The 22,390-nt window shown below is 57.2% G+C and overlaps 7 protein-coding genes across 7 annotated transcripts; 3 read left to right on the top strand and 4 right to left on the bottom strand.

Moving 5' to 3' along the window:
- Positions 1 to 249: 249 nt before the first annotated feature.
- SLS55_006313 (uncharacterized protein) lies at positions 250 to 2,010 on the bottom strand (the record flags this gene model as incomplete). Its single annotated transcript, XM_066777743.1, has 5 exons — positions 250 to 543; positions 606 to 952; positions 1,083 to 1,522; positions 1,573 to 1,674; positions 1,733 to 2,010. The coding sequence occupies 5 exons, from the start codon at positions 2,008 to 2,010 to the stop codon at positions 250 to 252; spliced, it is 1,461 nt and encodes a 486-aa protein (XP_066631838.1).
- A 1,943-nt stretch (positions 2,011 to 3,953) lies between these two features.
- Positions 3,954 to 5,594, top strand: SLS55_006312 (uncharacterized protein; the record flags this gene model as incomplete). The annotated part of the gene is made up of 2 exons (XM_066777742.1): positions 3,954 to 5,279; positions 5,334 to 5,594. 2 exons carry the CDS (start codon positions 3,954 to 3,956, stop codon positions 5,592 to 5,594), a joined length of 1,587 nt encoding a protein of 528 aa, XP_066631837.1.
- Positions 5,595 to 7,050: 1,456 nt separating this feature from the next.
- Positions 7,051 to 10,265, top strand: SLS55_006311 (uncharacterized protein; the record flags this gene model as incomplete). The annotated part of the gene is made up of 5 exons (XM_066777741.1): positions 7,051 to 7,447; positions 7,499 to 8,900; positions 8,951 to 9,531; positions 9,586 to 9,704; positions 9,762 to 10,265. The coding sequence occupies 5 exons, from the start codon at positions 7,051 to 7,053 to the stop codon at positions 10,263 to 10,265; spliced, it is 3,003 nt and encodes a 1,000-aa protein (XP_066631836.1).
- A 581-nt stretch (positions 10,266 to 10,846) lies between these two features.
- On the bottom strand, positions 10,847 to 12,278 carry SLS55_006310 (uncharacterized protein; the record flags this gene model as incomplete). Its single annotated transcript, XM_066777740.1, has 3 exons — positions 10,847 to 10,886; positions 10,936 to 11,440; positions 11,606 to 12,278. The coding sequence occupies 3 exons, from the start codon at positions 12,276 to 12,278 to the stop codon at positions 10,847 to 10,849; spliced, it is 1,218 nt and encodes a 405-aa protein (XP_066631835.1).
- Positions 12,279 to 14,251: 1,973 nt separating this feature from the next.
- RVB1 (RuvB ATP-dependent DNA helicase pontin) lies at positions 14,252 to 15,916 on the bottom strand (the record flags this gene model as incomplete). The annotated part of the gene is made up of 4 exons (XM_066777739.1): positions 14,252 to 14,716; positions 14,772 to 15,319; positions 15,420 to 15,639; positions 15,767 to 15,916. 4 exons carry the CDS (start codon positions 15,914 to 15,916, stop codon positions 14,252 to 14,254), a joined length of 1,383 nt encoding a protein of 460 aa, XP_066631834.1.
- Positions 15,917 to 16,988: 1,072 nt separating this feature from the next.
- BDF1 (transcription initiation at TATA-containing promoter protein) lies at positions 16,989 to 19,847 on the bottom strand (the record flags this gene model as incomplete). Its single annotated transcript, XM_066777738.1, has 3 exons — positions 16,989 to 17,348; positions 17,402 to 19,664; positions 19,774 to 19,847. 3 exons carry the CDS (start codon positions 19,845 to 19,847, stop codon positions 16,989 to 16,991), a joined length of 2,697 nt encoding a protein of 898 aa, XP_066631833.1.
- Positions 19,848 to 20,743: 896 nt separating this feature from the next.
- Positions 20,744 to 22,096, top strand: UTP5 (Small subunit (SSU) processome component; the record flags this gene model as incomplete). Its single annotated transcript, XM_066777737.1, has 1 exon — positions 20,744 to 22,096. One exon carries the CDS (start codon positions 20,744 to 20,746, stop codon positions 22,094 to 22,096), a length of 1,353 nt encoding a protein of 450 aa, XP_066631832.1.
- Positions 22,097 to 22,390: the final 294 nt, after the last annotated feature.

Here is a 22,390-nt window from a genome sequence, read left to right as displayed (position 1 = left end):
GCAAAGCTTTTCGATTGACGAGGTTAGGACATGGCAGATAGCCATGTGTGGCAAGGGCCGGGGTGCAAAGCCCTCTCGTTATCCCCATTTCTAACCAGATTTCTGTTATCAATAGATCGAAGGAATTGTTATCATTCGGATTATCCCTTCGAGTCCTAATTAGTCAAGTGTCTGTCCATGACGCATCTGGCAAACCCACCCAAACCTTTATCCAGCACCACCAACCCACCTCTACATTGAGCAAATTCGCTAGTTCTCCGGCACAGGCGCCGGCCACTTGGCCCTCCAGCGCGCACCCCAGAGCTGGGTGGGGACGACGCCAATGATGGCGGCGCCGGCAATGATGGCCGCCTGGCACCCAAAGGCGACGGCGGGTCCGTTGAGATGCACCCAGTCGAGCTGGAAGTAAAGCACCGTGAAGCCACCAACAACGCGCCAAAAGTTGATCCAGGCCGAGGCCAAGGCGGCGTGGTGCGGGAAACAGTCGAGCACGTACGCCGAGATGGCCGTCATGCCACCCAGTGTCGCGAAGCAAGTCATTCCCTGTTTGCTGGTGTCAGTGGCTACGGTCCTTCTATCTCATCGCCTTTGATGGAGAAGCTCACCCATCCAAACGCAAGGCCAACCCAGCTCAGTTGGTGCTGCAACGTCTCACCGAAGAGGACTAGGCCGCCCACACCAATGATGACAGGGATGTAGACGCCGTTCAAGCGGTTCTCCGGAAGGTGCGTACCGCCGTGGCGCTTCATGTAGCGGGTGGCAATGAAGTCGTTGAACCAGTGGCCCCAGAGCTCGGCTACGATGGTCCCGATCATTGGAGCGAAGTGGATCATGGCCAGCGCAACGTAAGAGAAGCCGTAGCCGCCAGCTAGTACTGGCGGTAGAACGAATTGCGAGATCGTGGACACAAGGCCAATCGTCCACATGGTGAGAGGCATGACAAAGAGAGCAGCTGAACGGAATGTCAGTTGGGGGTGTTCCGTGGCATCGGGATAACATCTGCGTTGACTTACTGGGAGCGAACAAGTATGGCCTCGCAAGCAGTGAATATTGATGCTTTGTCACCGTCCAGAGCCCCGGACGCCCCTTCGCGCGTGCGCCTTCGATGCCGAGCAGAGAAGAGATATGCTGAGCAATCGACCTGTCCTTGGGCTTCTCTGACACGTTTCTTTCGTAGAGAGTCTCTTCGCCGAGGAACACGACCATCAGCACACTCAGGCCGTAGAATCCGGCGAGCACGCCGAAGTCTTCGCGCCAATTGAGCTTCGAGATGATCAAACTGGAGATGAAGGGGCCAAGGTACGGCCCAATCAGGAAGGAGGCGGCCCAGATATTGATCTTCCGGGCCCTTTCATGGAAGAAGAACATGTCGTGGATCATGGACAGGCCGATGACCTGAGGGGCGGCGCCGAAGAACCCCTGGAGCGTACGCATCGCCGTGAAAGAGGCGTAGCTGTCGGCGAAAGTGGCTCCAATAGTGACGATGAGTGTCAGGAACTGAGACCAGAAGAGGACAGGAAGCCTGGCGGAGCATGTCAGTAAAGTGTATCACTGACGGGGCGCTTCCATTACCGTCCATAGCGCTGGCACAAGGGTACAGCAAGAATGCCACCGGGCCCTTGCATAAATATCCCGGGGCTCATGGATTGAGAGACCGCCTGTACGGACATGTGCCTGCGGAACCACGTTAGCCGAATGCCGGGAAGTCACAAGGAAGAGTGCAGGCACCTACCATTCCGGAGCTTGCAGCTGGAATAGGACAGAGCCCCATGTCAAAGCCCAGTCGGACAGAAGACAGCCAGGAATCAAAGCACAGAGGACAACATGCTTCTTGGTCCAGCTCCAATTCAGGGGATCATCTGGATTCGACGAAGGCTGGGGAACAAGCACGGTCCCGTCCTTGGCGAGGACGAGCTCTTCCGAGTTGGAGGTTGACAGGCCACGCTCGAGCTCAGAGGGCGCCGGCGCACTGAGTCTGGATGCCGCTTGCTTCTCGGGCGACGCGGCCATGGTGTGCAATGACGGTGCAAGGAAAGAGCTTTGGGCTGAGAGGGACGCTTGTTGCTGTCTCAGACGCAAGTCACCCGGGGCTGTGCGAAGCTTATATGAGAAGAGCAAAGAAGGGACTGCAGAGCATCAGTCATGGCTTGAATAAATAGACGACACGAATAAGAAAAGCTGGGCAAAGTCTAATCGGACATGGGGAGCCAAAGGCTTGTCTTGCTGTGTGTGCGAGAGCCACAAGAGAGTAACCAAAAACATCCAAATGCTCTCTGGAGAGTGCCTATCAGGACCATCCACGGCAGGGATGGCTGACTGTGAGACCAAAGGGTCGGAAATGATCAACGGCCTGCGTTCAGGGATGCAACCTATCGTAGTCTTCAAGCCGGGTTCGGCTGACGCTGACTGTATCCGACGGTGCGTTGTCCGGGTGGGAGGCGCCGTGCGCCATGTCAGAAGGATGATTAAGCCATGAGCGGCACGGCTTAAGCGACAAAGGGGAGGTCGGCTTCCCGACGGCAAGTGGATATGTACGACGGGAAGGCGGTTCGGTTCTCCAACGCCAAGTGGTCGAGCACATCACGTTGGAGGTGGGGCGGAATTGCAAGCCATCTATTGGACATTTGAGATGGGTTGCAGTTGCTGTAAGGTTGAGCGTGCAGTTGTACAGGCATCGTGGCAGGCTCGGGATGTTGGGGCCGTGGCTCAAGGTTCTCCGCAACCCGACTCTTTCGCTGCTCTAACAGGTCGGCTTGCTCGCCCAACCAGGACGCACAGGCGACGGCGACACCATGAATGGGAGACTCAATCCCGAAGCAAGGGAAAAAGCATTGAATTCAGCCATCGGCTCTCCCATCCTGTCCCTTCTGAGGAGCCTGCCGCCCCTTGATTCAGGTTGAGCCGGAGAACGATCATCTAAATGCAGCTTGCATTGATCCATCGTGGCTCGGCATGGGATTGGCCATAGAAAGCCACATCCCATCCCTTCGCACGTGTCCAGAGCCGCTGCGTCGCTTTCATCAGGGTCCTCCATCTTACATCGGCCCCAGCATTTGTCCCGAGCTAAATGTATCCTCCACCGACTTCCGCGTACTATGGCACGATTAAACGCCCGATGTACGCTGCAGCGTCAATGAGATGACTTCATAAACGGTGAATAAACCATTTGGTGGGTCTCGTGCTGACGTGTGGTGGTGAGAATATAGCAGGCTGACCAAAGCAATCGAGCGCGCTAGCTTGTGAGTGAGCTGTTCTTATAGTCTTCATTTTCACCTTGCAGCTGGAGGTTCTCCCCGTCGAGAAATGTATTGCACACTGACGGTTGATGTAGACTCGGATGCGACGAAGCCGTTGGTGAGTGGAATGCGTGCATGGGGAAAAGCCATGCGGTCAACATGACGCAAAAAACAGCAGGACGGAAACGCAAAACGTCGACGATAAGCGCCCAACTATTGAGCTGGGATAGAACCAAGCCATGGGGTCGATGGTTTCGCGGATCAGATAAGTAGGTGTTTCATGTGCAGCTTGACCGGTGCTGGTCGTGGTCCGCGCACAGCGAGGCAGCCGTGGGGAGAGGGTGAAGTCAACCTTGCGGTGAACATCTTGCTCGTTTGCGGTCGAGGGGGGCAGTGCAAACAGTTCTAGATCGCCGGCGGTCAATCTGAAGCGGGAAGTGCTTCATGCGCAGATGCATGGGCGAATGACAGCCCGCCAGATCTATCAAAACGGTGAACCCCACCCCAGGCTGATGATGTCGGCCAAGAGCTCGTCAATGCGTTGAAGCTTCCTGCTCAATGCTCGCCCACGCCTATAACCATGGCTTGCGCTCCTCTTTCGCCCTCACGCCTGCCCGTCTCACTGCACTTCCAGGCCTGGCTTCGTGGAGGATTCCATTGATCGTGTGTCATTTCTCCCCAGAGCTGTCTCTTCCCGTCCATTAAGCAGCATCCGCAATGGCCTCAGACAAGACGGACCATGCCGCGTCGACTCCCGGTCAGCAGCCAACGGCGCCTGCGCAGGGCGGCGGCAGGCCTCGAGCGGGATCCGGGAACGAAAGCGTGCGGTCCATCGTGCGCGTGCTCGAGAGGAGGGCGTCCGAGGCGTCGGAGCATTCTGCAGCAGCTGCACACCTTCGCCGGGTGAGCGCGCAGCACACCCTGGGAGCCGTGCCTGCCAGCCCCGTCCACACCCAGGCGCCTCCTGCCGAATCCAAATCCGAATCCAAGCCAGAGCCGTCTTCCCCCGTGGTTCAGCACGTGGTCTCCGTGCATGACAGCGACGCGCCTTCTCCCACGGCCGTCGACAGCGCCCAACCCAAGCCCGACCCGCCGCGGCCAAGCCACGCCGACGCCTCCATGCGGGACGAGGAAGCATCCATCGGAATCGAGGACCACTACGGGCCCGATCCGTTCGGACTGGCAGCGCGCAAGAACGAAGCCATGTCGCGCCCTGAGATCAAAGCGTCGCGCGGCCTGTGGAAGCGGTCGCGCGCCCGCAAGGTCGAGTCGTTCTACGAGAAGCAGAACGAGCTTATCGACGAGCTGCTGCAGAGCGGAGACGAGGAGCGCCTGCACCAGGAGGACCAGGAGAAGAACGGCGGCAAGGTCAAGTTTGCCGTCAACGCCTCGTTCGCCGTCAACTTCTGCCTGTTCTGCATCCAGCTGTTCGCCGCTGTCACCACCGGGTCGCTGTCGCTGTTCGCCACGGCCGCCGACGCCTTCATGGACCTGGTCTCGTCGATCGTGATGCTGGTTACGTCGCGCCTGGCCAACAAGCCCAACCCGGTCAAGTACCCCGTGGGCCGCCGCCGCATCGAGACGGTGGGCATCATCCTGTTCTGCGCGCTGATGACGACTGTCGCCGTGCAGCTGCTGGTCGAGTCGGCGAGGGCGCTGGGTGAGGGCGCGCGCACCGACGGCCATCTGAAGCTGGTGCCGCTGATATGCGTGGCGCTGGCCATCGGCGCCAAGTTCTGCCTCTTCTGCTACTGCTTCGCCTTCCGCCGCTATCCCGCCGCCCATGTCTTCTTCATTGACCACCGCAATGACCTGGTCGTCAACGTCTTCGGCCTAACCATGTCCATCGTCGGCGAGCGCCTGGTGTGGTATCTTGATCCCGTCGGCGCCATGTGCATCGGCCTGCTCATCCTCTTCTCCTGGGTCTCGCAGGCTTTCGACCAGGTCTGGCTGCTGGTTGGCAAGTCGGCCTCGCGCGAGTTCATCAACAAGGTCATCTACGTTACTATGACCCACGACCCCCGCATCAGCAAGGTTGACACGGTAAGCCTTCAATCACCGCCCCAGAGGCGCCTCGTCCTCAACTGACTCTCACAGTGCCGTGCTTACCACGCCGGCGAGCGGCTCTACGTCGAAGTCGACATTGTCATGGACCCGGAGATCCGGCTGCGCGACTCGCACGACGTGAGCCAGGCGCTGCAGCGCAAGCTTGAGGGCCTGGCCGACGTCGAGCGCGCCTTCGTCCATGTTGACTACGAGCACGACCACAGCGTGCATGACGAGCACAAGCCGCTCTACGACCGCCAGCAGCCTCGCACCTTCAAGCAAATGCTGGCTGGCCTGATCCGCGGCGACTGAGAAAGCAATCCTTGACCACCCAAGGATCATGCCCAGGTATACCTGATGGATGATGACAACCCCTTTATGAATCGCCCCGCCTCGTTTTAGTTCCGACTTTTAGTTCTTCTTCCCTGAAATGAAAGTCCTGCTCTTCGGGGAGTCTCTGTTCACTGGCTACCAGCTGGCGAGCAGCGACTCTGAATTTTCCCGAAAGCAGTCCTGACTGTGCCGTTCCACCCATGCTCGTGTTGAGTGTGATTATTGAATGCAGCCCCTTGGAGTGGCTGTCAGGAAGTGTTGTGATATGAACAGATTTGGTCGGCTCAAGATTGCAGAAGTGGTCGTCGCTTGAAGCGCGCGGCCCGTTACGTTTTGCATCATCTGCCGCTCGTGACGCCCTTGCGCTTATCTCCGGGCGGCCTCTGTTCCTCCTCACACGGACTTCACTTGCCCCTGGCTTATAATTGATCTAGGGGCAAGAAATATAAACAGAATGTGTGTTGGAATACTGGTTGTTGTTCCGACTATTCGATGAACCGTTGCAGGGATCGTTTCCCCATCCGTGCGTCGCACGGATCTACTGTAGTAGTGGAAGTAGCAAGCAAACCATCACTACCACACCTCTCCTTTCTCACGGTCCGCGCAGAATCGAGCAGAAGATCTCTTGTTGGAACCTCAATAGAAAATTCCGGAAGAGCCGGCTGCGGGTCGGTACGGCCCATATTCAGGGGCGTGCCTGTGTGCAATTGTGGCCGCGATTCTAGACCACAACCGGCCTGGCCCAGCGGGACTAGCTGGATGAGGATAGTAACACGTGCGTGCTTGCTCTTGTAGCGCTCCGCGCGACCCCCTGGGCCGAGTCAAAGCGTATCTGAGAGAAGCTACTATATCACGGTGCTATCTCACCGCTTCCTTTTTTCTTTCTTTTTTTCGCGCAGTTTGTTTCCACACTCATTTGGCATTGAAGCAGCATCAAGCGTCGGCGTCGCGGTCTTTTGCTTTTTGCATTGATTTTACCCCCTTTACAGATTATACCAGATTCCTCTCGTTCTACACTACTCCAACAAGCACAATGCCGTGGGCCGGCCGAGACAATACGCAAAATTCAGCAGATGCAGCGCACCCAAAACACCACGACCCATATCGCTTCGTACCCGCAGAAGACTTTTTTGAAAACTTTGCTCTGAAACATCAACCCACTTCGGTAGTATACAAACCTGAAGATCAACTCACGGAAGAGAGGGCGAGAAACTCTGTCAGTTCTCACGGCCGCATATTCCGGCTGAGTGACAATGCAGTGTTGCTTGTTCACTTCATCCGCCCTCTAGTGTGGAAAATACAATTCAGCCCCGGTTGCACAAATGGATCGAGTTTTACCGACTGGAATACGTGAGTCCTGTCTCAAGTTGGAAGCACGCAGCCCAAAGTGTTTAACGGTTGCAGGCGGACGATGCTTGGGGAACGGCTGTCTAGGATGACCCGAGTCTTGGATACCGCTGAGGACATCATCTGGGACGTTGAGTTTGACCCAACTCACGTTGATCACTTCATTCTTCGATCCGTGGTTGCGCTGAAAGGGAAACGCCTCCCTGTAGTTGAGTTGTGGATTCAACGAAGCCCTTTCAGAATCACAGCAGTCCGGAACATCAAGGCCGCTTCCCTCGATGGTGCTGCGTCCGTGAGGATTCCAGTAGATATCCCTGGTCATTCAGGAAGAGCTGTCATTTGGCAGACACTCGAGAACCCATTGCAATATGACGAGCGCTCGACAATCTTGTCTGTGGAGAAACACTCGCAGGCAAAGTACATGGGCTTTGGAGGACAGGGCGGAAAGAGCCTGTTCAAGGACAAAGTCTACATGAATTATTTCAGTAAGAGTTCGGTTGACGGATCACATGGCGAGTTACTAACATGACACTCAGATTTCGACAACATGCGCTACAACAATATCTACGCCAAAGGGCCGGAAGAAGCCGCTGAGCCACTGTATCATTCGGAGCCATTCTGGATAGAACTCAACCGACATCCCGGCTACACATCACAGGTGGCAACTTTCGTAGACAACTATTCTCACGTCTGCCTCGACATTGGCAAGACCGACAACAGCTCGTTCCGCATAGCTACCAGGTTCAACAGCTTCCAAGGCATCTTCATGGCCGGCAACAACACCGCTGAGATAACCAGGCTGTACGCCTCCATCGTTGGAAAACCCAGGCTGATGCCCCGGTACGTCCTCGGCTACCATCAAGGCTGCTACGGATACGACCGTCAGTGGAAGGTAGAGGAAGCGGCCCGCAAGTACCGCGAAAACGGGTTTCCACTGGACGGAATGCACATCGACATCGACATGCAGCGAGGCTATCGGACGTTCACCATTGACCGCAACAGGTTTCCTGAGCCAGAGCAAATGTTCCTGGAATTGCGGAAGCACGGCGTCCGGTGCAGCACCAACATTACACCCGTCATCAGGTGTACTCCAGACGCCGACTACGCGCCCCTGAACGAGGGTCTTGCAGGCAACCACTTTGTTCTTGACCGCAGGTTGATCGATCCCGCAGCCCCGACCTGCCACGACCAACGATACCTGCAATACGGAAACGCAGATCTGTACTTCACAAATCCGAACGACGTCGGTAGACGGCCCTACGCAGACCCTTATGACTTCGCCGCACATTTCAACAAGGGTGTGCCGTTTCACGGAGGCGTCTCTTACGGAGAAGGCCAAGGTGCTCCGGGCCACTATCCGAACTTGAACAACAAACATACGCGAGAATGGTGGGGTAAACAATACAAAGACCTGTTCGACGCTGGTCTCGAGTTCGTCTGGCAGGACATGACGTCGCCTTGCATTGGCGAGGCATATGGAGACATGAAATCGTGGCCATTCAGGCTCCTGCTCGATTCGGACGGCCATCAGGGAGAGCAAAGGCAAAGGAGACGGAGCAGCGCAGCGGCGGGGGACGAAAAGAAGGATCTGAAGACGGCCATAGAGCTCTGGTCTCTCTACAGTCTTAACCTGCACAAGGCCACTTTCAACGGTGTGAAGAAGCTGGAAAGTCGCCGAGGGAAACGGAACTTCATCATCGGTAGGGGTAGCTTCGCCGGCGCGCAGCGCTACGCGGGGCTGTGGACGGGTGACAACGCCTCCACCTGGGAGTTTCTCAGAGTCTCTGTTGTGCAGGTTCTTTCCCTAGGGATGTCCGGCATGACCATGGCGGGTGCCGACGTTGGAGGGTTCGAGCTTGCGTATGGGGAGTCAAACTTCGCCAACCCAGAGCTACTGATTCGCTGGTATTGCGCAAACAGTCTCCTCCCATGGTTCCGGTAGGTCTATATTCATTGAGTATGCACTCAAGTTACTCACTCTTTCACAGCAACCATTATAGCGGAAGACACGAGCCCTTCGAAGATAACCCCAGCCACGTGCGCGACGCGGACAAGAAGCTCTTCCAGGAACCGTACAAGTACGAAGAGTACTATAGGGAAAACAAATATAAGATCCCAGAAGCGCAGAGGAGGATGTTCGAGGCCGTCCTGCCCGTGTGTCGGTACATCGTGCGGCTCCGGTACAGCCTGCTGCAGTTGCTCTACGACGCCATGTTCGAGAGCACCATAACCGGCCTTCCCATTGCAAGAGCGGCCGTCACCACAGATGCTCTCGATAGCTCTCTGCTCGCCAAAAACGAGCGTTTTGCAGAGAACCAGTACCTGGCCGGCAACGACATCCTCGTCGCTCCTTCACTGCATCAAGAAAGCGAACGCGCCCGCCGCGAAATCTACCTCCCCTCAACAAGCTCCTGGTATCCCATGAACCTCCGCCCATGTGAGGATGGTAGCAGCATCGGCGAAGCATTGCTGCCCAAAGCCGCGGGCGCCACGTACGTCGACTACGACTGCCGCATCAGCGCCGAGGAGAGCCAGCTCCCTTTTGTCTGCCCCATGTACATCCGAGAAGGTGTGTAGCCCGGTCACCCGGATGCCCTTCACACAAAGCTGACCGCCTTTCAAGGTGCCATCATTCCGCAGATTCATGTGCGGCAATCCGTCCCGGACCGCACGCGGCCGGCAGCGCTGCAGGACGAGCCCGCGAACCCCGTCGCAATCAACGTCTATCCCGGCCGAGCCAACGTAAGAACACACCAGTCGAGCCTTTGGAGGTCGATTTGGCTGACGCACAGAAAACAGGGCAAAGGCCATTCCTACAAGATGTACCTGGACGACGGCGTCTCGCGCAACAGTGCGCCGGAGGGGACGTACATGGCCAGCCTTCCCCGTCACCATGGCACCGCCGTGCGACCGTATCACCATCATGCGCACGGCGACGATGCCGAGGCGAAGAGCAACTTCCGCCGTGTCGACATCGAGCAGCGGATTTTCGAGCGTGGTTGCGACGGTGCCGTGACGAGGGCGATCACCGTGTCGACGGGGTGGGATGCAGCGCGGCAGCATGCGATAGGCATCATCCCGGAAGATGAGCTGTATGGTGACGAGAAGGTGAAGAGAGATGTGGGGCCGCAATACAAGGTCGTGATTTGGCATGACGACGGGACGAAGATGGAGAATGTGTGCGTGGAGATTGCGGGGGAGCGGACGCGAGAGGAGGCCGACGAGAAGAGGAAAGCAACAATCGTATGGGTGCCGGTGGATGCTGATGCTCGGACAACGATCGAGGTGAGGTATCAAGTATAGCAAAGCTGGACCAGCCAAAGCACAAAAGCAACAAGACCCAAGGGGAACCCTCTATCCTCAGATCAATTGAATGCTACAAGCGCTTTCGAGCATGTGAGCCTGGCGGCCGTGCATAACGCCCTCGTAGTAGCACGCGCCTACCAGATGATATGCACCGCTTCCATCGGCCACCGAACGGAGTACCACCGGTGTCGGGCAGCCTCTTAAGAGCCATATCACATCGCCAACGGCAGAGGGTGAAGGCACCAGCGCTAGAGGGTCGCCTACACCTTGAGCAAGCTGTCTGCCGGCTGCGTAATACAGAATTTCTTCCCTGTCCCGCCATGTATACTGGTAATCTTCTGGGAATCTTTGTTCTTTAACGAGTAACAAGTTCAGTATTCTTCCCATCGTGATTGGTGCAAACCGCGGCGACCGCGCTCTTGTCAACTCCTCTGCCATCTTCCCTAGCTCCAGATAATCGGGCGCCTGAGAGTCTCTCCTCCCACCATGCCCTGTATTGTGAACCAAGTAACCCGGCCGTTCCCGCGGAAAGTTTTGGGGATGGATAGCGATGATGCGGTCGATGGGCGTGCCCGCAACTACAAGAGCCCGTGATCGAGATCCTGGTTGGACGGCGTGCTTCAAGGGGCCAGATGCGCAAAAGCCCATCTCCCGACCAGGACCAAACAGGGAGCTGAGCAGGCTTGCTTGAGACCAATCCGGTACCCATGAAGGGAGATTGGTGGCCACGTCTTTCTGGTAAAAGGAATCGCAGACGCCAAGGACGCCGAGATTTCCGGTTTCTTCGATGACAGCCATGGCCGCGTCGACGTACACATCTTGCACAGACCATGAGTAGTGTGGATTGATGAGTTGGGTTGCTCGGGGGTGGAGGCCCAAAAAGGCGTATATGACGTCTCTTGGATTCGAGGCCTTGAAGTGTCCGCTGGCAATACCATCTCGAAGGTCGTCTAGAATGCAGGAGAACACGGGAAGGTCGTTGTTGTCCAGCGAGTCCCAGAAGTACGTGAGGAAGCTGAGCGGGCGCAGACCTGGCGCCTCGTCCATGTCGTACTCGACCTTGTTGAATACGCTTTTCGGAGCCTGGAGGTTCGTGTGGATGGCTCGGTGGAAATCACAAGGTGATAGCTTGGTGTCTCCGATCATCATGTAGACCTCTTTGGCCAACAGAACTTCCTGCACAATCCAGCATCTGTTGAACTTGAAACGTCTTCAGATCAGTATGTCAGCTGTTGTATACTGACCAGGCCGGGGGACACTCACCCAGGGCCGACTCATCACCCCGCAGGCTGCTTTCACTCTGTGCGTGGCTGTTTCTTCAAAGCACTGGTGACAACAGTCCTCCTCGTCCATGGATTCATCCTGCCCATCCACGTCCATCATGTCGCCTTTGGGGGCGCAGTGTACGGAGCAAGGGCGGTTCAGCGCATGCTGGAGATGCATTCGCAATTTCGCGACATCCTTCTTTCCCTGGGCTGCAGCTTCCTTCCGGCTGCGGCCAAAGGAAAAGTGTTTTGAGCGATCACCAACAATGTCTAGGGTGCCAACGACAAGATTGGAATCGGCGTCGGGCTCTCCGAGCCACACGAGGGTTCTTTTAGCTTTGCTATAGATGTCGCCCATCATGGACACTTGGTGGTTGCGCTCCAACTCGTCATCCTGGTTGATGCACAGTTGATCGATCCAGAGATAGCCGGTGGTGGAGCTTTTGTTGAGGTGTGCGAGCACCTGGGTCAGGGCGTCGGTGATGGCCAGGGTCCGGTTGGTGGGGAGGATGCGGACCAGTTGTGTTTGTGTCGAGCTGCCCCACACGTACGAGACAGCCTCGTACGAGGGCGCGGCGTCGAGGCTGACATGCACAATCTCATACTCGATGAGCCATGGAGCGTCTTTTCTCAAGGCGAAATGGCCGGGATGTAGTCTGAGGAGACGGATGTGCCGGGGGTCGACGAGCGGGCGGTGCTGGAAAGTGGACGAAACAGGAACAGGTAACTGGTATACGGGTATCATCATGTCGCAAACAGAAAACAGAAGGCGCTGAAATGGACGGAACGGAGGCAGTGTCGGCGTCTGCACGGCCGGGTTGTTGCAGTCTTATAGCCGGCGTGAGGCTGAAAAGCGGCGCCCCGAGTGGGCAGTCGGCAGGGCTAGCAGATCTGAACGGCTGCAGATGCAGTCCCTCGGATCGGCCTGTTTGGGCAAGACAGAGGGGTGGGGTAAGCTTCAGCCGCCGCCAGGCTCCAGCCCGCATAGACACCGCCAACTTTTGGCCCCAGGGCGCGCCGGGTGTTTTCCTGGCCCCTAGACCGATCAGGTACCACGCATCCTTATATGCGCCGGGAACGTCACTGGCGTCAAGCCCTGCCAATGCGCTCGCGGGAGCTTCCGCATGCATGCCCACCTTGTTTGGCCGCGCGTTTCTCGCGCTGGAATGCCCGCGCGGGCGTCGGTTGACAGCCGTCAGGCGGCGCCGGGGGCGGTGTAAAACGGTCAGTTGGTCGATGTTAACGTTGTACCAGTGCCACGGTGCCTGGTCTGCGGAAAGAGCGTTGAAAGCGAACGCGAGAGCGAGCAGCGCGGCAGCCAAGGCACGGTCATGTGGTTCGGGAGGATCGCACAGCTGCGGAGGAAGTGGCGGCCTGCAACGTGTTCGTGCAAACCGACCACCTGGTGCTCGGTCTCGCAACCCCACCTGCACCTGCTTCTCCAGCCGTGCATCTGCTCCCGCGCTAATCACTAATCACCAACTACTTTGCTGCTATAACCTCGAGCCCGTACCAACTAACCATTGGTCTCTCCTTGAAATCTCGGCACTTCTCGTCCCGATTGACCCCGATTTGCCGTGCCAGACAAACAACTCGCAAAGCCCTGGACGTCCGGACTAGATTTGCAGCCAATCGCTAGCCCTCCGCCCAAGTGGGCCCATTGCGCGGCGTTCCCTTGATCCTTTGGGTCCGATCGTCTCAGCTGCGCCTACCCCTGTTGCTATGGGCCTTCTGGAACGACTCTAGGACCGTCCGTAGGGCTACCGCGTATTGCTCCTGAGCTTGTGCCCACGCCCTAAAGCACTCTTCCAAACGCTCGTTTGGCCTCCGTCGTTGATGGCACTCGCGGTGTGAAGCACCATCATCCACTGCCGCGTCTTTCTCTTCTCCCTTTCGGTGCATCTGCGTTTCTTTGGCCGACGGACCGTGGGCCTGACTTTCGCCATTCCTGCCATCACCAAAGACCAATCCTCGAGCTTTGTTTTGAGAATCGCATCCCAGCGGCGGATTGGCGCCATCTCAAGCTCCTCCAACAACCTTGTGACATGGCAGTCCATCTAGTAACCACATAGATGATGAAAACCGCTTCTAATCTATTGTCTAAATACAGACCGTCAAGATGCCGAAACGTGACACTGGCGAAATAAATCCCAAAGCTGGCAAGGAAAAATTCACCGCGTCATGCAAAAAATAAAAGTCTTGGAATCCTCGTGAGCAGTATACTGTCAAGAGGGGAGTTCTTGTCTAAAACGCATGCTACACTGCCTCACCTACTACGTTTTTCAGAAATGAAGGTAAAATAAACCGTTCAGGCCGATTTGTGAACACCAGTCAGCATATAATGATGGTAGAAAGTAAGAAGTGGTTTAAGGTAGCATGTCTGCGGCTGTTTGTACCAGTTCTTTTGCTTATCATCAACGTCTCAAGAGTTCAGGGCAATGAGCTACAACGCACCAACGCTTTGACCCACATCTTGGCTTTCTGGAAATCAGCATCAGGCCGGAAGGGCAGGGCAATCCAAAGTGACGTCTCCCATTCTTTCGCATTACAAATAAAAGAAAATTCAAACGCCAGACCCAGCTTTTCATACGGCGCACCACCGATCTTCAGCAAAAAGTGGTACTCTTACATGCATTATGACCCATTCCACTCAACTCCGTCGACGAAATAGTTGACCTTCTTATCACGTCTACAACGCCCGCAGCTCCCAGGATTGCTCTAAGCGATGAAGCCGCTTATCTGGGTTACGCCGTGCGCACTCCTGCCTGCATCCAGGAACAGATCCTCGCATTCGTCCACATCTGCAATGCCAATCTCCTCCCTTCCACCAACCTTGGCCAACACCTGCGCGGGCGAGAGAAGCTGGAGTGCGTATCTCAAGCTGACCTTTACGCCAAGGTCGCCGACCTTGGTAAGCGCCGCTTCATCGATCTTGAGGCTCTCGGTACGTGCGCGAGTGCGGATGATCTGGCGGACCTCATCGGGGGCGTATTGGTGCGTGGGGATGATAAGGAGGCGCGCGAGCAGGTCCGGGGGAAGGCCGTGGGGAGAAGGAGGGAGAATGTTCTCAGCGCCGCGGACGGGGCAGAGGCCGCGGTTGGAGGCAAGGATGACGATGGGCGAGATGGTAGATTCGAGGGCACGGTTGAGGAAAGTGAAGGTCTCGAGGTCGAGCATGTGGACCTAAAGAAGAAAAGTCAACTTTGGTACATAGCGTTGCGGAACCAGGGTTACTTACCTCGTCAATGAACAAGACACCGGGCACCAACTCCGCCACACCCTGGTCAATATATTTGTTCACGACCTTGTTGATTTCCGCCCGCAGCTTGTCCGTGATCTCAGTCTTGCGTGGCTTCATCAACTGGCCCATCATGCTCATGATATCCTGGCCACCCTGGGGTCTCGCGTTCGCGATGTCCAAGTCGTGTAGCGTAACATCCTGGACGACTTCCTTCTTCTTGTGGACGTCGCCTTTAGGGACGGGCACATACTCCTCGGCTTCGAGATCGAACTCCGTGGCGTAGGCATCCGAGCGGCCGACGCGCTTGACGGCGCCAGTGTTAGCCTCGATGTAGATGACATCTCCCAGGCGCACACGCTCCTTTTGGATGGCCTCGTAAATGGACGGGTCCAGGCGCAACTTCTTCGTACCCTTCGCCGACTTCAACACGATGATCAGGTGCGAGATGGTGCGGCCATAGCCACCAAGCGGGTTCTCAGCTTCCTCGGGCGTGAGCTCCGTGACCTCGCCCTCGTACACCTCCTTCGTTTCGCGGACGCGCAGACCTATTCAGATTACACATTAGCGATTCAGCCAAGATACGCCGCGCCGATGGTGGTCCTCAGCGCTCAAACAGCCGCAAGACCAAAGCCTTCTAGCACGTACCGATAGCTCTCCGGAAGCACTCCATTAACGCCTCCGTCTTCTTGACCTCCGCCGAGTATATTTCGCTGCCGACGATGGGGCAGAACGGCACCTTGGTCCCCAGTTCATGCGCAACGGCCAGCGCGAGCGCCGTCTTGCCCGTCCCCGGTCCACCAGCCAGCAGTACCGCCCTTCCGGACATCTTCTTCGCCTTGATCAGGTCGACGACAACGCCGCACGCCTATGAAGCAAAGCACGTATCAGCAAGTCTGGCACTAGCAATGCATCTCCGTCCTCAATCGGCCCCAGGTCGCGCCAGCCAAAGCTCCTTCGGGGTCCAGTGGTGATGTCGGTGGGGGTTTGTTTACCTCTCGAGCGGCAGCCTGGCCGATGAAACCGCCGCTGACCTTCTCGGCCATGCCATCGGATCGCAGGCCAAGGCCTCTGATGTGCGAATGCGCGGCGGTGCGGTTCTCGCGACCGCTGCCCTTGACCTCGCTGATCTGGACAGGCGCCATTGCGACGACGGATGTGTGAGGTGCTCGAACGCGAGCGGAGTCGGGCTACAGGATGTGGATGCGATATTCGGCTCGGGAGGTTCGTCGACAAGTGCGACGCGGGATTGAAGGCTGTGGCGATGGAAAGACGCTGCGGGCGGAGCTAGGGTGTGTTTGGTGTTGCGGGAAGCTTCAGAAAATCGGCGAAGCTGGGGCCCAAGACGCGGATCGCGAACGCTACCTGCCTGCACACGCCAAGACCGCTTTTCCCCGACGAATCACACGCCTCTGCCTCGCCTTCCCTCCAAGCCCGACGCCTCAGCCTCTGTGCTTTGCGGCTGCCGCTTTTTTCCCTGTGGCGCGGCTCTTTGCTCGGCTTCGCAGACAAAATTCCTACTGACCACCTCCGTCACGCAGACGCAGGCACGACACGCATTCGACACACTCGCAGGATACTTGCTGCTTTGACTCCCTTCACCTTCTTCTTTTCTTCTTCACCGTGAAACTACTGTCTTCTACTTTCCACTCGCCTCGCGCCATTTCCGCTTGCAGCCTCACCTGCGCCGTATGCGCCAATCCGCAAACCCAGTATGCCTATTCCATGAATGCCATATCGCCCCAATAGCCGCTCTACTGTACAGACTGCTAATGTGTGCCAGAATTAGCGCAACCTGAGCCTCGTCGATGACGCCCAAACCTGCTCATTCCAAACCCAAGAGCTTCTCACCGCACCCGAGTCACTCTTCGTGACAACCCGACTTTTAGTTTTTTCTTGGCCAAACCTCGTAAACGTCATCCATCATCAACCCCAGGCTGGAAAATAGCAAGGGGGCTGCTCGACCTATGCACAAGAACAGAATAGAAGCAAAAAGGGAATAAGAGAAGGGATGATTTGGGAAGGGGAGCGCGAGAAAAAGGTGTTGTACACGGATGGAAGACCGACGAGAACGAGGGCCACCGCCGGCCCTTCACCAAGGCACCTCCCTATCGCAAGGCTCCGCCGATGACCCATACGACTGAATCGGTTCGCAGAGCCAATACAACCGGATCACACGAGGCATTCATCGGTATTTCGGGCCAATGCATAGCCGTCTTACTCCTCTTCGCTCTCCGATGCACTCGACTCATCGTCGCTCGACTCATCTCTCTGGGTCGTCTGGACGGGCTCTGGTGACTGGTCAGAGCTCGAGCCACGATTGTTAAAGTTCTGAAGGCGCTGCTTAATCTCCGCAATCGCCTGTTCCTGCTCATGCTTGCCCATGGGCTTGTTCTTTCTGGGCTGCGCGGCAGTGTTCTTACGCGAAGGTGGCTCATAGTCATCATCGTATGTCGGCAAGGCAGCCGTAGCCGCGGTCGCGGCTGGGTTGACTGTCTTGATATACTTGAGCAGATCATGCAGCACATCGTTGGGGATGGTGTCGATGTCCAGTTCAAGCTCATCATCATTGACACCCTTCAACCAAGTTAGCATCACTGGCGAAAGCAACATGTGGAGGGATCCCTTACCTGAAGAGCAGGCACTCCATTCCGGATGATCTGGACTGCCTTTGCCATCTGGACCTCATCCAAGTTGCTGATGGTCTCGGAGATCAGACGCTTCTCCTCGAAGGAAATCTGCCTCATTTTCTTCTTGGGTTTCGCAGGAAGCGAGGTCTTCGAAGGCTTCTTCGACTTGGCCTGGCTCTTGTCCTTCTTTGCAGTCTTTTTGGCTGCTACCTTGGGGGACTTGCCCTTCTTGGCCTGGAGAGCGAGCTGTTCCTGTGTCAGAAGCATGATCTGCTCGGCAATCTGGGCCTGTCTCCGCCTGATTTCCTCTTCATCATCTTCTTCTTCACTGTCATCATCGTCTTCGTCCTCCGACGCAGAGGCCGGTTCAGACGCAGGCGCGTGCTCATCCATCCATTCAGCCTTCTTGTCCCACGCCTTCTTGTAGACCTCTTCGAGCATTTTGCCCATCTTGTTCACGTCATCACCCTCAGGATTGAACTTGTAGCAATTCGCAAAGATGAGGTCGAGATCGGCCTTGATATCCTTCGCGCTGGTGTATTCACCACGCTTGAATCGGCCGTAAACAGTACCCAGGTCCATCGGCTTCCTAATGATCTTCAGATATTGCGGGATGTTCAGAGCAACAGGATCTACAGGCTGGAGGAAGGGGTATGAGAACTCCCGGTGTTTCGGCTTCAGCAACTCGTTGATGACCGTCTCTGCGAACTTCAACTCGAGCTGAGACTTCTTGTTCTTCGGCCGAGGATTCGAGTAGGGCAGGTCCTTCGGCGGCGGGCGATGAATCTCCCTCTTGGGGCGCCCGTCACCAGTAGACGAATCTCGTCGGATGAGGGGGGTGCCATCGGCTTGAAGCGCGAAGGTGGCATTGTTAGAGGTCGAATTGGTCGGAGAGTGCACTGGAATATTGGGACGAGACTCGCGGCGGGGCGGTTTCACGGAGCCTGATTTCTTGGGCTTCTTGGTGATTTCCACGGGAGCCTCGCGCCCAGGTATTAAGTGCATGCCGCGCTCAAACCACATCTGCAAGTTCCAGGCTGATTGCGCAATGGGATGCTGAGGGCCATTGAAGATAACGCAGTTGTCAATCATAAGGTAGAAATCGCCCATAAAGGCATCCACCGACTGGTACCGCTTTTCCTTGTGCTTTGTCTCTAGCGTGCTCAGGTCCATTGGTTTGGTAATGATCTGAGGATAGTGAGGGATGTTCAATGCGACGGGATCCACCGGTTGCAGGAAAGGTGCTGCGGGCTTAGTCTTCTTTGCGCCGCGGAGACGATCCATCAGAAACTTGTGTTGCGCCGCAGTAAGAGGCTGCGAATCGTACTTCTTCTTTTCGGGCGCATTGCTGATCGCGGGCGGAGCCACTGAGATGTCTGAAGTCGGAGGAATTCGCACGTCGCCATTGGTGACCGGCGGAGCTGGTTGTTGCTTTGGCTTGACCTCGCCACCTGCAGTAGACTCCATAGATCCATCTGCTGTGCGCACGCGCTTCGCCAAAGGACCGTCGTCGTCGTCGTCATCATCGTCCTCGCGGGGACGAGTTTTGTTTGCTGACGGCGCATCTGTCATCTCTTGGTCTGGGGCAGTGGTCGCCGCAGGCGCCGCACTAGGACTTTGCGCAACAGCAGAATCTTGAGCCGCAGGCGGATCTTGCGTGGCAGCAGCAGGCGTTTGCAGTGCATCCTCTGCGGGTGGCGGAGGGGGCACAGGGTCGGTAGGCTCGTCCGATTTCTGCACGTCTGCAGAAGCGGACGCGTCGGTCGTTGCAGGTTGCGCCTGAACACCTCCGTCCATCTTGTCTTGTTTGTCTTCCGTGTCCCTTGGGGGCGAAGCGCTGGGTTGCGCCGGTACTGGAGCCGCAAGATCTTCGGACGCGTCGATCGCGCCTTCGGGCTTTATGGCAGGCGCGGATGTTTGCGGTAGCGACGCGGAGTCTTCGCGAACGTCCGAGGTTGCGGGCTCGACTGCAGACGGGAGTGAAGTAGGCGCGAGGTTTTCGGGCTCCGCAGAAAGTGGCGTTTGCTCCGGCGGCTGATCGGGCACGAAGGGCGCGGTGGGCGCGATGCCGCTATCGACGTCGGTGATGGGATCTGCGAAGGGATCTTGGTCGGGATGGGAGTCGGCGCCGTTCACGGAGTCGGCACCATTCGTAGCCGGCGTTGGCAGGGCGTCTGACGGAGCATCGGCGTCGGGCGCAGGAATGTCAACGTGGTGAGGCGCGGGGTCTTCATCAAACAGCGGGTCATGCTCATTTGCGCTTCTGCAGAATGATTTGTTCAATAAACTACATGCGCCAGGATATCCTGAAAGAAGGCGGAAGCGGAAACCAAAAAACAGACAAGGCAGGAAGGCAGGGAAGAGCGACTCACCCGTTGATGTTTGCATCCAAGGCCATCGCGTCTGCAGATGGAACGGGTTTTGGCTCCACGGACGGTTTGTCCATTGCGGGCGAAGTCATCACGGCCATGCGACGCAGGTGGGGGCGGACAGCAGCACTGTGGATTACGCGACGACGCGCCGACACCACAGGGCTGTTGCGTGGAAGCTAGCGCGTTGCAGGATTAATGCGCGCGCACAAGCGAGCCGGGGGGTGATGTTGTGGGTGCAAAAGTCAGGACGCGCTAGGGCGGTGACGCGTGGTTGACGGAGCAGTGTCGGGGCGAGTGCGCGGTGACGTGGGGGTGGCTGCGACGCGCTTGAGACTTTGCGAGGTCGGAAAAATCGAGGTTCAGAAAGGCTCAAGGCGGTAGAAGCATTAAATAGCTCCGGGCCGAGTGAAACCGCTAGAGGGTCGGAGCGCAGAGGCCACGTGACCTTTTGCAGCCTCCCGCAACAAACTCAGCGGTACTGACGGGGCGGCGGCGAACCGCGGACGAGCTGGGCCGGCGCCTCGAGGCAGTGGCTGTCGGGTGCAGGCGCCGCGCAGGCAGCGCAGCAGTGCAGCGAGGGCGTGGTGGGTTTTTGTTGTTGCAGGCCTCGGAGTGATCGCGCAGCGTGCTCCAATCAGCGAACGCGAGTAAACGGGCGGCGAGAGGGTGTGTGCGCGCGCGACGTGCAGGAAGGTGCGAGCCAGAACACCAAAACTCAGTCGGCGAGGGAGGCAGGCAGGCCGGCTTAAAAAAAAGCTGAGGGCTCCTGCCGCGCCCGAAGCTGTGGCCCCCTGACGCGGTTGCGCCTTCCCCTTCGCGGTCTAGCGCGCTCCCGTGCGCGTTATCTAATCCATGCCGCTCGAAAAAAGCTGAGATAATTTTTCGATTTGCCGGCACCCAGCACACGGCGCGCTCCAAACCAAACCGCCATCCCAGCCGTCCGATTCCAGAATCCTGCGCGAGCTTCAAAATGCCTGCTGCAGTGGCTCAGCGTCGCAAGGCCGCCGGCCTGCCCACCCCCAGCGCGAAGAAAGCACGAACATCCGCCCAGCCCAACGGCACTTCCGCGCGCAAAGCCGGCCTTGCCGCCCTTGTGTCCGCTGACGGCAAGCGCGTCCAGGCAGCCACTACCAATGGCGTGAAGGGCGCGAAGCAGGACACTGTCGACGAGGCGCGTGCCGTTGTCGGTCACGGTGACGTCGACATGCAAGATGCAAGCGCCGACCCGGAAGTTGTGGAGATCTCCAGCGGTGAAGAGGAGGAAAGCGAGCTTGAAGAGTCCGCAGACGAACACAAGGATGAGGCAGCCGATGCAAAGGCGGGGGCCGCCGACACCGAGATGGATAGCGGCGAGGCCGAGCCACCGTCTTTTGGCGAGCTGCTTCAGGCTAACGCACCGGAAGTCGTCGACGTTGAGGCTACTTTCCAAGACCCCAACCCGGAGTCTCGCGCATTGGCGCCAACGAGCGGAAACAGAGCCCTGTCGGCGCCCTCAGCAACCTCCCTCGGCACGGTTCTTACGCAAGCGCTCAAGACAAACGATAAAGGATTGCTCGAGTCTTGTTTCGAAATGAACGACCTGAACAGCGTCCGCTCCACCATCGAGCGTCTGCCATCCCCGCTTGTCGCCAACCTTCTCCGCAGGCTCGCTGAGCGCCTACACAAGAGGCCGGGCCGCGCAGGAAACCTGATGGTCTGGGTTCAATGGTCTATTGTGTCGCACGGTGGATACCTCGCTGGAAGGCAGGACATAATGAAGGAGCTCGGCAGCCTCAACCGCGTTATAAAGGAGCGTGCAAGCGGTCTTCAGCCGTTGCTCACTCTCAAGGGCAAGCTCGACATGCTCTCGGCACAGCTGGAACTGCGGAGAAGCATGCAGAAGGCAACCACCATGGATGAGGACGACGAAGAAGAAGGTGTGATCTACGTTGAGGGCCAGGACGAAAGCGACTCCGATGAGGATGCGGCCGAGCATAAGACTAAGGCCATTACCGACGGCAAATCCCAGAAGCGCGCCAGGAAGCTCGAAGATGATGAAGACTTGGAGGGTGCAGAGAGCAGTGAGGAAGATGGAGCAATGAACCTCAATGCGGAAGAGGAGGACGAGGAGGATGAGGGTAGTGAAGATGAGGATGTTTTGGATGACGAAGCTGAGGAGACGGGAAATGACACTGGCGAGGACGAATCGGAGGACGACCTGGAGGAAGTTGATGACGACGATGGCGAAGATCTTTCCGAGGACGACATTGAGACGCCGAGACCGACCAAGCGCTCTGCAGCTGCACAGCGCATGGGCTTCGGCAGTGGCAGGAGACGCCGTTGAAAAATTGCATGGTATGCACTTACGTTGAATCCGTCTCTGTGGGGCTTGAACCGTACCCCTGCATAAAATGTATATCGCCGTTTTGCTCGAGTTTTCCCCGATACGACGAGCGTACTGCGTTCTCACAAAAAAAGCGGCGCCTTTCTGGATATATTATCTGACATTGTACGCCACAAGGATATGAATGGGCATGATGTCCTGGCGTTCATGGGGTGGGGCGGAGTTTGCTTGCTGGCTTTGGTTCAGCGCCGCTTGGCTAATGGGCTGCATAGCGTTGGTCTTAGGTATATCTCT

Source organism: Diplodia seriata (assembly GCF_021436955.1).
Source record: "Diplodia seriata strain FDS-637 chromosome Unknown scaffold_6, whole genome shotgun sequence".
Lineage (NCBI taxonomy): Eukaryota > Fungi > Ascomycota > Dothideomycetes > Botryosphaeriales > Botryosphaeriaceae > Diplodia > Diplodia seriata.
This window is presented reverse-complemented; position numbering and strand designations above follow the sequence as displayed.